This window comes from Lethenteron reissneri, chromosome 70 (assembly GCF_015708825.2).
Source record: "Lethenteron reissneri isolate LAM-NWPU_2019-01 chromosome 70, ASM1570882v1, whole genome shotgun sequence".
Lineage (NCBI taxonomy): Eukaryota > Metazoa > Chordata > Hyperoartia > Petromyzontiformes > Petromyzontidae > Lethenteron > Lethenteron reissneri.
The window spans coordinates 2,487,782-2,503,291 of record NC_083848.1 but is presented as its reverse complement, the minus strand read 5'-3'; the positions used below and the strand labels follow the sequence as shown (position 1 = coordinate 2,503,291).

The 15,510-nt window shown below is 47.8% G+C and overlaps 1 protein-coding gene across 1 annotated transcript in view; it reads right to left on the bottom strand.

The window, feature by feature from the left end:
* Positions 1-15,510, bottom strand: part of LOC133361003 (protein canopy homolog 3-like) — a 30,180-nt gene extending 14,670 nt beyond the window's left edge. The window contains exons 1-5 of the mRNA XM_061579886.1: positions 15,291-15,510; positions 8,176-8,299; positions 7,247-7,343; positions 4,683-4,805; positions 3,169-3,286 (exon numbers count right to left, since the gene is read on the bottom strand). Of these exons, the coding sequence (XP_061435870.1) occupies positions 3,169-3,286; positions 4,683-4,805; positions 7,247-7,343; positions 8,176-8,299; positions 15,291-15,408 (580 nt within the window). The 5' untranslated portion in view covers positions 15,409-15,510. The remainder of the gene's footprint in view (positions 1-3,168; positions 3,287-4,682; positions 4,806-7,246; positions 7,344-8,175; positions 8,300-15,290) is intronic.

The window sequence follows — 15,510 nt, the reverse complement described above, 5'->3', positions numbered from 1 at the left end:
GGTATGGCTGGGCGCGCGAGTGAGTTGGTAATGTAGCGGTCGGCACTCCGCGCTCCGAACCCGGCGCGACAAGAGTTCGATTCCCGCTCACGGCCAACACCGGTGACAATTATCCGAATCCGTCCGGGGCCTCCCCTAGGTCGGCTCGGCCTCAACCGAGTACCTGGTGCATTGTACAAACATCGCTACTAGAGAGACAACGCCGGCTGGACGTTCACATGTGCTGCTCGCTAACAGCACCTTGCCCCTACAGTCTGTTAAGGCTGCACGGGGGATGTTTGTCTTTTTATGAGTTCGCGAGGGATGGTGTGAGTAGTAGGGCGAGCGAGTTGGCGAGTTGAGTAGAAGCCACTTGGTAATGTGGGAGTAGCAGTGAGTGTACAAGCCAGCTGGTAGTGTGTGTGTGTGTAGCGGGGTGAGTGAGTGTACAAGCCAGCTGGTAGTGTGTGTGTGTGTAGCGGGGTGAGTGAGTGTACAAGCCAGCTGGTAGTGTGTGTGTGTGTGTGTAGCGGGGTGAGTGAGTGTACAAGCCAGCTGGTAGTGTGTGTGTGTGTAGCAGGGTGAGTGAGTGTACAAGCCAGCTGGTAGCGTGTGTGTGTGTAGCGGGGTGAGTGAGTGTACAAGCCAGCTGGTAGTGTGTGTGTGTAGCGGGGTGAGTGAGTGTACAAGCCAGCTGGTAGTGTGTGTGTGTGTGTAGCGGGGTGAGTGAGTGTACAAGCCAGCTGGTAGTGTGTGTGTGTGTAGCGGGGTGAGAGAGTGTACAAGCCAGCTGGTAGTGTGTGTGTGTGTGTAGCAGGGTGAGTGAGTGTACAAGCCAGCTGGTAGTGTGTGTGTGTGTGTATAGCAGGGTGAGTGAGTGTACAAGCCAGCTGGTAGTGTGTGTGTGTGTGTATAGCAGGGTGAGTGAGTGTACAAGCCAGCTGGTAGCGTGTGTGTGTGTAGCAGGGTGAGTGAGTGTACAAGCCAGCTGGTAGCGTGTGTGTGTGTAGCGGGGTGAGTGAGTGTACAAGCCAGCTGGTAGTGTGTGTGTGTAGCGGGGTGAGTGAGTGTACAAGTCAGCTGGTAGTGTGTGTGTGTGTGTAGCAGGGTGAGTGAGTGTACAAGCCAGCTGGTAGTGTGTGTGTGTGGCGGGGTGAGTGAGTGTACAAGCCAGCTGGTAGTGTGTGTGTGTAGCGGGGCGAGTGAGTGTACAAGCCAGCTGGTAGTGTGTGTGTGTAGCGGGGTGAGTGAGTGTACAAGTCAGCTGGTAGTGTGTGTGTGTGTGTAGCAGGGTGAGTGAGTGTACAAGCCAGCTGGTAGTGTGTGTGTGTGTAGTGGGGTGAGTGAGTGTACAAGTCAGCTGGTAGTGTGTGTGTGTGTGTAGCAGGGTGAGTGAGTGTACAAGTCAGCTGGTAGCGTGTGTGTGTGTGTGTAGCAGGGTGAGTGTACAAGCCAGCTGGTAGTGTGTGTGTGTAGCAGGGTGAGTGTACAAGCCAGCTGGTAGTGTGTGTGTGTGTGTAGCGGGGTGAGTGAGTGTACAAGCCAGCTGGTAGTGTGTGTGTGTGTGTAGCGGGGTGAGTGAGTGTACAAGCCAGCTGGTAGTGTGTGTGTGTGTAGCGGGGTGAGCGAGTGTACAAGCCAGCTGGTAGTGTGTGTGTGTGGCGGGGTGAGTGAGTGTACAAGCCAGCTGGTAGTGTGTGTGTAGCAGGGTGAGTGAGTGTACAAGCCAGCTGGTAGTGTGTGTGTGTGTAGCGGGGTGAGTGAGTGTACAAGTCAGCTGGTAGTGTGTGTGTGTAGCGGGGTGAGTGAGTGTACAAGCCAGCTGGTAGTGTGTGTGTGTGTAGTGGGGTGAGTGAGTGTACAAGTCAGCTGGTAGTGTGTGTGTGTGTGTAGCAGGGTGAGTGAGTGTACAAGTCAGCTGGTAGCGTGTGTGTGTGTGTGTGTAGCAGGGTGAGTGTACAAGCCAGCTGGTAGTGTGTGTGTGTAGCAGGGTGAGTGTACAAGCCAGCTGGTAGTGTGTGTGTGTGTGTGTAGCAGGGTGAGTGAGTGTACAAGCCAGCTGGTAGTGTGTGTGTGTGTAGCGGGGTGAGTGAGTGTACAAGTCAGCTGGTAGTGTGTGTAGCGGGGTGAGTGAGTGTACAAGCCAGCTGGTAGTGTGTGTGTGTAGCGGGGTGAGTGAGTGTACAAGCCAGCTGGTAGTGTGTGTGTGTGTAGCGGGGTGAGTGAGTGTACAAGCCAGCTGGTAGTGTGTGTGTGTGTAGCAGGGTGAGTGAGTGTACAAGCCAGCTGGTAGTGTGTGTGTGTGTAGCAGGGTGAGTGAGTGTACAAGCCAGCTGGTAGTGTGTGTGTGTGGCGGGGTGAGTGAGTGTACAAGCCAGCTGGTAGTGTGTGTGTGTAGCGGGGTGAGTGAGTGTACAAGCCAGCTGGTAGTGTGTGTGTGTAGCGGGGTGAGTGAGTGTACACGCCAGCTGGTAGTGTGTGTGTGTGTGTGTGTAGCAGGGTGAGTGAGTGTACAAGCCAGCTGGTAGCGTGTGTGTGTGTAGCGGGGTGAGTGAGTGTACAAGTCAGCTGGTAGCGTGTGTGTGTGTGTAGCAGGGTGAGTGAGTGTACAAGCCAGCTGGTAGTGTGTGTGTGTGTGTAGCGGGGTGAGTGAGTGTACAAGTCAGCTGGTAGCGTGTGTGTGTGTGTAGCAGGGTGAGTGAGTGTACAAGCCAGCTGGTAGTGTGTGTGTGTAGCGGGGTGAGTGAGTGTACAAGCCAGCTGGTAGTGTGTGTGTGTAGCGGGGTGAGTGAGTGTACAAGCCAGCTGGTAGCCTGTGTGTGTAGCAGGGTGAGTGAGTGTACAAGTCAGCTGGTAGTGTGTGTGTGTGTGTGTAGCGGGGTGAGTGAGTGTACAAGCCAGCTGGTAGTGTGTGTGTGTGTAGTGGGGTGAGTGAGTGTACAAGTCAGCTGGTAGTGTGTGTGTGTGTGTAGCAGGGTGAGTGAGTGTACAAGTCAGCTGGTAGCGTGTGTGTGTGTGTAGCAGGGTGAGTGAGTGTACAAGCCAGCTGGTAGTGTGTGTGTGTGTAGCGGGGTGAGTGAGTGTACACGCCAGCTGGTAGTGTGTGTGTGTGTAGCAGGGTGAGTGAGTGTACAAGCCAGCTGGTAGTGTGTGTGTAGCAGTAGGAGTATAAGCGAGTTGCGTTGCTACCTTTATCCTGGCCACGCAGAATGTGCTTCTCACACAGGAACACCTTGAGGTCTTCCTGCTGGTGGTGCCAGTACCAATCCTCGATCACCTCCTCGTATTCGCCCATCATCATGTCGCACTGAGCACACGCGCGCGCGGGGACATTGGGTCAGACGGCAGGGTGACAAAGGCTGCGCGAGTTTGGGAAAGAGTTGAGAGAATGTAAAACTACGGTTTTTATTTTTAAATCCTTTATATTAAGTTCACTTGCTTGCTTAGGACCGTGCAAATCTTTCGGTCGTTTTTTAACCCACTTCCCGTGATCCAATCGAGCTGACATTTTCCACACAAGACTCGTTGTGCGTGACAATTAATGTTCGTGAAATTTTTTTTACAAAATTTTACACTTTTTAGGACAAAAATATTATATTTAATTACCAATTGCTTAATGGTGCAATGCAATCATCTGACCCATAGGTGGCAGCCATCTCAAGCCAGAGGACGAGAGGACTCTAGCCGCCACGCATATAAAGGATTTATAGTGAAAAACTTTGTTTTTACTGGTTATACTTATTATTTCATCTGGTGCAAGGCTCACACGGAGCGACCTCGCGCTCACAAACGATACCCCGACTAAGCGGAGAATCATCACCAGAGTCGATTTCGGATTCATACAGAAGCCCTGTCCGTCACGTTCAAATCTAGAGTAGCCAAATCCTCTGAACACACTATGAGACATCTCCTTTACCAGTGGCAAAATATAGTAGGTTTTTACCCTTTCAACTGGTACAAAAACTGACACCTTTATACAAGGCGTCATGTTGCAATAACCACAACACAAGCAGTCAAATGCAAACAAAAAGAAACAACTTTGATGATGATAATGATATGCACTGTACTTGAAGTTGATTGGTCCACACCTGAGACAGCTTTTCTTAGAGCCCAGTCTCACATTGGTCTTGGACCAGATGACGCCAAAAGGCGTACAACTCAAAGACAGCGCACTATCAGAGTATTGAGAGCTCGGGCGAAGCATTTACACTACGAGACCTCCTTTACCAGTGGCAAAATATAGTGATAGGTTTTTACCCTTTCAACTGGTACAAAAAACTGACACCTTTATACAAGGTGTCAGTTATACAAACCTATTACTATATTTTGCCACTGGTAAAGTAGATGTCTCAGTGTAAATGCTCACCCCGAGCTCTCAATACTCAGATAGTGCGCTGTCTTTGAGTTGTACGCCTTTTGGCATCATCTGGTCCAACACCAATGGAGACTAGGCTCTAAGAAAAGCTGTCTCGGGTGTGGACCAATCAACTTCAAGGACAGTGCATATAATCATCATCAGAGTTGTTTCTTTTTGTTTGTATTTTGACTGCTTGTGTTGTGGTTATTGCAAACATGATGCCTTGTATAAAAGGTGTCAGTTTTTGTACCAGTTGAAAGGGTAAAAACCTCTAAACACACATAGATGCTAAATGTGGAGGGAAAAAACACCAATGTCTGTGCGCAGTGAGGAGTTGGTACTGAACCTGTTTCTTTAGGTCGGCGACCTCTGCTGACGTCTCGTTCCACAGCTCGTAGGGGATGTCCATCACCACCTTCACGCCCTTGTGCACCAGTCCGTGCAGGGTCTGAAACGTCTCGCTCATGCCCTGCGAGCATCACCGGAATCGTCAGAAATCAGAAGCTGTATTGACGCTGGTGGAGAGAATCCGTTGAGCTGTGAAAGCTGTTTTTTCTACACGATGCCCAGAATGGGTGCATGGGGGCAGAGGTCGTAAACCGGGTACCCGATACCCGTACCCTACCCGATACCCGGCTACCCGTACCCGGCCGGGTACGGGTACCCATTTGCGACCCTGGTGCGGCCGGGTACGGGTAGGCCGTGAGTCACTGGTGAGTAACCGTTTGTCACTCATTTCGGGTAGGGTACGGGTAGGGAACGGGTACGGGTAGGGAACGAGTATCAGTGCCCGGCCGGGTACGGGTACCCATTTGCAACCCTGGTGCGGCCGGGTACGGGTAAGGAATCAAAACGCATTTGCGACCTCTGCATGGTGGTTGCTAGCTCGGTGATCTTTACCTAACAAAATAAAAGTACAGTAAAACCTTGGATTGCGAGCATAATTCGTTCCGGAAATGTGTTTGGAATCCAAAGCACCCGTACATCAGTTGTGATCACGTGACGCTCGGCAGACAAAGCCTATACACGTACGACTCGTATTGCAAGACCCCTCGCTCGTTTATCAAATTAATTTTTAGTTAATATTTTTGCTCGTCTTACAAAACACTCGCAGACTAAGATTTTACTGTAGTTTTTTCTTCTTGGTTCTTTTGGTAAAGTCACGTAGAAGGGAAATAATAAAATAATAACAATAAAACATAATAAAATAAAATTCTCACGACGTTTCGGCCACAACGCAAGCAGCCATATACATATATGTAAATTCCTTTGTCAAGGCACTCTCCTCCTGTAACCCGCTTAAATATATGCTGCCAAGCTTGGTGGTGCTCATTCGGACGCTGTCTTTCCGACAGACCTGTTCATTCAGACGCTGTCTTTCCGACAGACCTGTTAATTCAGACGCTGTCTTTCCGACAGACCTGTTAATTCAGACGCTGTCTTTCCGACAGACCTGTTAATTCAGACGCTGTCTTTCCGACAGACCTGTTCATTCAGACGCTGTCTTTCCGACAGACCTGTTCATTCAGACGCTGTCTTTCCGACAGACCTGTTCATTCAGACGGTGTCTTTCCGACAGACCTGTTCATTCAGACGCTGTGTTTCCGACAGACCTGTTCTTCACCTGAAGACGGCTGCTTGCGTTGTGGCCGAAACGTCGTGAGAATTTTAGTAAGTTTTATTTTTATTATTTAATTATTTCCCTTCTACGTGACTTTACCGAAAGAACCAAGAAGATGAATCCCTGCAGTCACGAAAGCTTTAAATCGAAATTGACTGTAGTTTCTTTAATATATTTTTTAGAGCGATTCGTTTACATACCCATCCCCACACTTTGCACTCACGTCGTATGTTTTGTTTGGGTGCAAAATTCTGACCCCGTGCCCCGACTGGACACGTGCGAATAAAAGATCTTCACGGCTCATCGGATCCCTCCTCCAGCACGAATAAATATTCCGATTCGTAATGGCCGTGTCAGACGCGCCGCCAGAAACCCTTGAGAGAAGGGCATCTTCCGCAAGAAGTCCATGACACACATCTGGAGATTTGTGAAATCCGTAAATTTGCCCCAATTTTCTGTGACCGTTCAAGATAGAATCAGAATTTGAATGCATACTGCGCGAGGAATTCGACGCGCTAGGAACATTTTTTTTTCACTTCACAGGATGTCCAGTAAAGGGGGCACGGTGGTCAGAACTTTACAACGACGTACGTTACGAAAACACAATGGGAGCGCAAAGCATAGGGAAGGCAATTACCAAGTTAAAAAACCCACTGAGCTATTAGTTTATAGTGGTAGGAATCTCCTGGTTACACCAGCCCACAGGGGATTATTGTGTCCGTCGTACAGGGAGGGGCTGGGTGGGGAGGGGCTGGTCACCCCGTGGTGCCCTTATAAAACTCAACGTGTAACCTACTCACGCCGGCTCGTGCCCGCCCTCACAGTCGGGCATATTTGCGGAATACACCACGCCGCCGTTGACCCTGCAGGCCATTGACCGAGCAACCCAACGTTCCTACCAGCTCCCTCCGCAGGAATGTGTTAGGGGAAGAGATGTCTTCCGGAAGATGACTGAACAACTATAAATCCTCTTAATCCGCAGTGTATTCTGCAGATTAAGATACAGGGGGCGGGGTGGATAGAAAGTGCATCTTACACTCCTGAGAACACGACGCTTGTTTAACCGATTGGCCGTTTACTTGATTGCAATAGTTGAGCGATGGGGTTGTCTTAATAGACGAGTTCAATTGGCGTCATCTTCCTCGCATGGTATGTAGCCGGGGTTCAGGGGTCACGGTAGCCGGGGTTCAGGGGGTCGCAGCAACGTGGTTCAGGGGTCGCGGCAGCGCGGTTCAGGGGTCACGGCAGCGGGGGGTGGGGTAGACAAAGTAGGTGACGAGCCGCCCCACCTTTGCGAAGCGGTTGCTCCCGTCGCGCTCCTTGTGCACGTTGTACTCAAGCAAGCGGTTGCAGACGTCCTCCGTCGCCTCGATCAAGCGCGTCTCCCTGGACACAGGAGGAAGACGCTCGCTCGGCGCCAACGCCGTATACGTCGCACCGAATATACAACGTGGACAAAGATCCCGCTCCCCCCCGGGACCGGTTCAGATAATCACCACCGGTGTTGGTGGTGGCCGTGAGCGGGAATCGAACTCGGGACGCCGGGTTCGTAGCACAGCGCAGAAACCGCTACACTACCGCTCCCCACGTGGATGGCCGCACAACAATAACAACTGCCATTTGCCACCAAGTGGCGGTGAAGGCACACCATGGGGCTTGTGCCAGGCTATGTGCATGTTGAGGCCACGTGAAGTGTCGAACGCCCGTTCGGCAGCATGTCACGGGGCAGACCCAGGTGCCATAGGTTGACCGACTGAGAGGACTGGCCAAAGCACCATATACACACACACAAAGATCCCCCGTATAGCCTTAACAGACTGTAGGGGCAAGTGCTGTTAGCAAGCACCTATGAAGGCTGGAACGGTACACGAGGGGGTGGGTGGCCAACACCACGCCCGACCGCCTTTGTCTCTCCAGTGGCGATGTTTACACACCGCACCGGGTACTCGTTTCAGGCAGAGTCGACCTAGGGGAGGCCCAGAACCGGATGAGATAATCGTCACTGGTGTTGGCCGTGAGCGGGAATCGCACCTGGGTCGCTAGGTTCATAGCGCAGCGCGCTACACTATCGCTTCCCACTACACACGTACACACGCTACACACGCTACACACGCTACACACGCTACACACGCTACACACGCTACACACGCTACACACGCTACACACGCTACACACGCTACACACGTTACACACGCCACACACGGCGCTTGCCACTCACGAGTGACGGTACTTGATCTTGTGCCGGGGCTTGTCCACGAAGCCGGACTGCGTCTCCAGGACGTCGTGAGACTTTCCCGTCTCCTCAAACGACTTGGTCAGCTCCACGGCGAGGAACTTGCACACTGGGAGGGGGGGGGGTTAGCGCACGATACCTCCGATGAACACCGGTGGCTACGTATGGTGCGAAAGAAGTCCGATCATCTCTCGCAGCGGCAGCAGTGGCGCCGGCGGTGGCAGCGCTGGCTTTTGCCTGGCGGCCGAACGAAGGCGGTGGTCACCGCTTCCAGGTGCGCTCCTGCTACCGTCTGGAACGCTCTTCTTTCCGATATATAGGAAGCCACTGGAGGACTTTTAAATCATCTCGATAGAAAACTCATTTTATTTATAACTGCTTTGTTTAAATTTCGATTTAAAGCTTTCGTGACTGCAGGGATTCATCTTCTTGGTTCTTTCGGTAAAGTCACGTAGAAGGGAAATAATAAAATAATAAAAATAAAACATAATAAAATAATTCTCACGACGTTTCGGCCACAACGCAAGCAGCCGTCCTCAGGTGAAAACCAGGTCTGTCGGGGCGACAGCGTCTGAATCTATTCATTCACCTGAGGACGGCTGCTTGCGTTGTGGCCGAAACGTCGTGAGAATTATTTTATTATGTTTTATTTTTATTATTTTATTATTTCCCTTCTACGTGACTTTACCGAAAGAACCAAGAAGATGAATCCCTGCAGTCACGAAAGCTTTAAATCGAAATTTAATTGTATCTTATTCTGTTAAATTTTTATTATTTTATTACTTCCCTTCTACGCGACTTTACCGAAAGAACCAAGCAGATGAATCCCTGCAGTCACGAAAGCTTTAAATCGAAATTTAGTTGTATCTTATTCTGTTAAATTTTTATTATTTTATTACTTCCCTTCTACGTGACTTTACCGAAAGAACCAAGAAGATGAATCCCTGCAGTCACGCAAGCTTTAAATCGAAATTTAATTGTATCTTATTCTGTTAAATTTTTATTATTTTATTACTTCCCTTCTACGTGACTTTACCGAAAGAACCAAGAAGATGCTTTGTTATAATAATTGGTTCTTTACCCTTCTATCTGGCGACAAAACTGACACCTTTTTGCAAGGAGTCATGTTTGCATAGACCGCAATACCTGCAGTCATAATACAAACAAAAGAACATAACTCTGATAATGTGCACTGTCCTTGAAGTTGATTGGTCCACACCCGAGACAGCTTTCCTTAGAGCCTAGTCTCACATGGTGTTGGACCAGATGACGCCAAAAGGTGCACAACTATGCAAACATGACTCCTTGCAAAAAGGTGTCAGTTTTGTTGCCAGATAGAAGGGTAAAGAACCAATTATCATATTTTTACTGGCAAATGAGGTCCCCATAGTGAAGATGCTTTGTGTTTAGTTTGTTGTCCATCCCCCCCCCCCCCCCCCCCCGTGCCTCCGATTAGCACGGGTGGCCACGTACGGCACGAAAGAAGTTCAGCGCACACACATTTCAATCTCGACACCAGGGCCTGTGTCAACCACGCTGCGCCACGCGTTGATCCGCGATTGGCTGGGTCTGACGTGCCAATTTCAGATTGGTCGACTCGCATGCCAATTTTTGATTGGTCCGCCCTCGCACGTAACCGTTTTCCCATTGGCTAGTTCCGTCCTTGGCGATTTTATTATTAATCACCGCTTTTTTGCATGAATCGGTCGTCCTTGAAAAGGCAGAAACATTTTGTGGGGGAAGTTGGTGACTGTTCCAGCTTTACCACAAGGCTTCCCTTTTTCCATACTACTATCCAGAAAATCCGAAAATACATTTCTTTCACAGTTATTGGCAAGAACGATCATTATTGGCGCTGCTATGGCAAGATGTTACCTCCTTCGCCTGGTATACAGGAGGTTGTGGGTTAAACCCAGACCCTATATATTTGGAGTTTGAATGGTTCTCCGTGTGGTCGCGTGGATTTTTCTCCGGGTCATCCTCCAGTTTCCCCCTCCACATTTCGACCCAACGTCACCCGTTCAGAGTATTTGGCTGCTATAAATGTCCACGTGATAAGCCATTTACAAATATACAGCAGCAGGCATCGTCAGGGTCGGGGTCGAACCCACGACCTCCTGCGTACCAGGCGAGGTAGTCAACATCTCCTAGCCATCGTGATGATGATGATGATGAGAGAGCGAGACACGTAAACTCCAAATATACATCAGGCATTGTTAGGGTCAGGATCCAACCCACGACCTCCTGCGTACCAGGCGAGGTAGTCAACATCTCCTAGCCACCGTGATGATGATGAGAGAGAGCGAGACACGTAAACTCCAAATATACATCAGGCATCGTCAGGGTCGGGATCCAACCCACGACCTCCTGCGTACCAGGCGAGGTAGTCAACATCTCCTAGCCACCGTGATGATGATGATGAGAGAGAGAGAGACACGCAAACTCCAAATATACAGCAGGCATCGTTAGGGTCGGGATCGAACCCACGACCTCCTGCGTACCAGGCGAGGTAGTCAACATCTCCTAGCCACCGTGGCGCCCCACAACCCACTCTCTACACACCAGCGGATTTCATCGCTCCATCTCCTCGGTGAAGAACATAAACCTCAGACTAGTTCCATTCCTTGACTGCCACTCCGTTATTACCCTTGACCATCACAACCATCGTCCCTTCTATCGCTGTGACGCGTCCTGTCCAAGCAGCGCTTTACTTTGTAATATAAAAATAGTTTATAGTTTTATTTGTATAATTTTAAGCATTTTTTTTTTACCCTTCCTGTACTTTGCACTCCGATCGTGTCTTTGTATTGTTTGTCGTTCTAACATTCCGACCCCGTGCCCTCTACTGGATATCCTGTGAAAAATATCTTTATGGCGCATCGGATGCCTCCTCCAGTATGAATACAAATCCCGATTTGATTGTGAATGGTCACAGAAAATTGGGGAAAATTTACGGATTTCACAAAACCTCCAGATGTTTGCGATAGACTTCTTGCAAAAGATGCCCATCTCAAGGGTTTCTGGTGTAGTGTCTGACACGGCCATTATGAACAGGAATATTTATTCATACAGGAGGAGGAATCCTTTGAGCCACAAAGCTATTTTTTTAGATATTTAGTAAGGGCACAAGGGTCAAAATGTTACAACAAATAATACAAAAACATCAATTTAACACGTAGGCTTTCGCGACCAATATTATTCATAATCAACGTTGTTGGGTTGAGATCGCGTTATTTATAAATGTGTCGTAACCCTCCACCACCCGACACGGCCAATCAGCATAAAAGTGTCACGTTGACAAAAGACAAAATAGTTCACTGCTTTAGCCCACCGGTGTGTTGAAGCGTGAAACCACAACATTTACAATTTTTGAGTAGTACGACGTTTCGATGGTAATTGCATCCAGCATCATCGGGCTATTCTCCAGAATGGTGAGGCTCTGCTCTGTCTCCCGTTCTTATATAGAGCAGCAGCAGCATGCCGACGTCATCATTAACTCATCCGATTGGCCGTGTCGGGTGGTGGAGGGTTACGACACATTTATAAATAACGCGATCTAAACCCAAAAACGTTGATTATGAAAAATAAAAAAAACACGACAAAGTATGGGATAGGTAAAGTGAGCAATTTACTCAAAAAAAAAGATGCAAAAAACTAAACTATTTTATTTTACCAGGTAAAGCCCCACCGAGCTATGAGCCCCGATAAAACCAAGCCAACTTGGTTTCAATTCCTTCCACGTGGCAGCCCATAATGTTTGGAATAACTTGGCGAAGATGTTTGGAATCGAAACTTTACCATTCCTGTCCGAGTAAAAAAAAATCACTTTTGAGCATCAGCTGTCCTTTGGCAGGTACGTGCAATTGATCACTTTGCATTGCAGACTAAGTGTATATACACAATTACAATATGGTGCGTTATACTGACCTTGCTAAAATTTGTATGCCGATTGTACCATGCTGATGTGCGACCTTGCCATTCTGAACTTGACCATGAATAGGTTTTTTTATTCTAAGGGGTTTTTCTTTGGCTGTAAACAGGTTGATAGTGTAACCAAACAAAAATACACAAACTAGCCAGTACCATTAATCCAGGCCTTGGAGTGGTGCATTAGGTGACGAGATGTTAACGACCTCGCCTGGTATACAGGAGATCACGGGTTCAATCCCCACCCTGGTGCCTGCTGTATATTTTAAGTTTGCGTATCTCTCAGTGCGTGTGGTCATGTGGATTTTTCTGCGGGTCCTCCGGCTTTTCCCCTCCACATTTAGAATCAACGTGCGTCTGGAGTATTTGGCTGCTATAAATTTCGCTTCGTTGAGCTGTCATTTGTGGCTAGGTGGCTTCCGAAAAAGAAGAGCTTCATTTGCTAAAGTGAACCTTAGCTGGTGAAATAGAAAAAAAAAATTTACAGTTTAAAATGAGTGCCCATTACGAATCTCCAGACATCCAACCCCAGGGGTGCACAGCAAGCATTTCAGCAATGCAGAATCAGGGTCTCAAACAGAGTCATTAGGAATCCACTCACATGGCCCACACGAACAAGACATCATTACAAGCCCATAAGAAGCAATATTGCCCTTATAAACCTACTGACAGCCATTATGAACTCATTAACATGTCTGTTATGAACCAACATGGGCATTATAAACCAAACACATTCCTGCGGAGGGAGCTGGTAGGCACGTCGGGTTGCTCGGTCAATGGCCAGGGTCAACGGCGGCGTGGTGTATTCCGCAAATATGGCCGACTGTGAGGGCGGGCACAAGCCGGCGTGAGTAGGTTAAACGTTGAGTTTTATAAGGGCACCACGGCGTGACCAGCCCCTCCCCACCCAGCCCCACCCCTCACCCAGACCCACCCAGCCCATTTATGGATGCACAAAAGACGGACACAATAATCCTCTGTGGGCTGATGGAACCAGGTGATTCCTACCAGGAATAGCATAGCCATTATGAATTTTGTGCCATGGCCATTATATGAATCCCATAACATTGTAATTATGAACCCAGTGACATCGACCATTATGAACCTACTAACATGCATGTAGAACTTATTTTGCACCATGTAGCAAACCATGCCACCCATGCTAACATGGCCATTATGAACCTTCGAGACATTAGTTTATTTATTTATTTTAGGCATAGCCCTGTGAGCCATGCGGCTCTTGAAATCGGGTGCAACCGCAACAAGCAAAAACATGAAAAAGAAACGTCTTAAAAGTGACTAAGAGCAACAGAAAATCCAGGAAAAAAACAGTAAAGTCTTCCAGAAAAAGCACCGTCATCAATCTACTGAATGGCCACGATTCATTGACATGGCCATCGTGAAATCACTGATATGGTCATTATGAACTCACTGATATGGCCATTATGAACCCACTAACATGGCCATTATGAACTCACTAACATGGCCATTATGAACCCACTGATATGGCCATTATGAACTCACTGACATGGCCATTATGAACTCACTGACATGGCCATTATGAACTCACTAACATGGCCATTATGAACCCACTGATATGGCCATTATGAACTCACTGACATGGCCATTATGAACTCACTAACATGGCCATTATGAACTCATTGATATGGCCATTATGAACTCACTAACATGGCCATCGTGAAATCACTGATATGGCCATTATGAACTCACTAACATGGCCATTATGAACTCATTGATATGGCCATTATGAACTCACTAACATGGCCATCGTGAAATCACTAACATGCCCATTATGAACCCACTGATATGGCCATTATGAACCCACTGATATGGCCATTATGAACCCACTGATATGGCCATTATGAACTCACTAACATGGCCATTATGAACTCATTGATATGGCCATTATGAACTCATTGATATGGCCATTATGAACTCACTAACATGGCCATCGTGAAATCACTAACATGGCCATTATGAACCCACTGATATGGCCATTATGAACCCACTAACATGGCCATTATGAACCCACTAACATGGCCATTATGAACCCACTAATATGGCCATTATGAACCCACTAATATGGCCATTATGAACCCACTAATATGGCCATTATGAACCCATTAATATGGCCATTATGAACCCACTGATATGGCCATCATGAATCTACTGGAATGACCACGATTAATTGACATGGCCATTATGAACCCACTAATATGGCCATTATGAACCCACTAATATGGCCATTATGAACCCACTAATATGGCCATTATGAACCCATTAATATGGCCATTATGAACCCACTGATATGGCCATCATGAATCTACTGGAATGACCACGATTAATTGACATGGCCATTATGAACCCACTAATATGGCCATTATGAACCCACTAATATGGCCATTATGAACCCACTAATATGGCCATTATGAACCCACTAATATGGCCATTATGAACCCATTAATATGGCCATTATGAACCCACTGATATGACCATTATAAAACCCACACGCACGTCAATTACGAAGCAAGTGACATGACGATCATGCGTCTACCGACAATGTTATTGCGATTAATTCACTAACACGACTGTTGATGCACCGACTGAAATGTGCATTATTATGGCGCTGTGGGCTACGTGCCGTGCGAAATAAGTTCAACAACAAATAACAGAACATTTAGCTGTGACGGTCCCACCTGATTTGTGTTGCCTCCGAAACGTCGTGATTTATTACTTTATTTCTATTATTTTTTCTATAATTTTTATTATTTATTTACATTTTTACCTACGTGACTTTACCGAAAAAAACCGAAAAGGATGAATCTTTGCAGTCACGAAAGCCTCAAATCTAGAATAACTATAAACACACCGACATGGCCATTACGAACCTTACGAACCTGCCACATTACGAACCTTACGAACTTGCCACATAAATAAAATAAAACATTATAAAACGGCTTCGACTCGTCAATGCAGAACGCAACAGTACAGGAACCACGCGGCCCGCTGCTGGTTTTTACCGTACCGATAAAACATGAAACTCACCACATTGACGTACTAATTATGTACGTCATTTAACCACCACAACTAACAAACAAACAACCACTCACCCCCCTCACCATCATCGTTTAAATGCCTCACCACAGACTCACCCTCACACTTGTTGGGGAGCTTGACAGGTTCGTCGTCTTCGTCCGCGCGGTCGCCTCCGTCTCGCTTGGCGCACGCCAACGCCACCAGCAACGACGCGAGGAACATCTCTCGCAGCATCCTTGAGTTTTCTAAAACAAAACTAATTAAAATCGCGAATTTTTAATCGTTTTAATATTTACCTCACAAGCCGCCGCCGCTGTTGACATTCCTCTTGAAGCT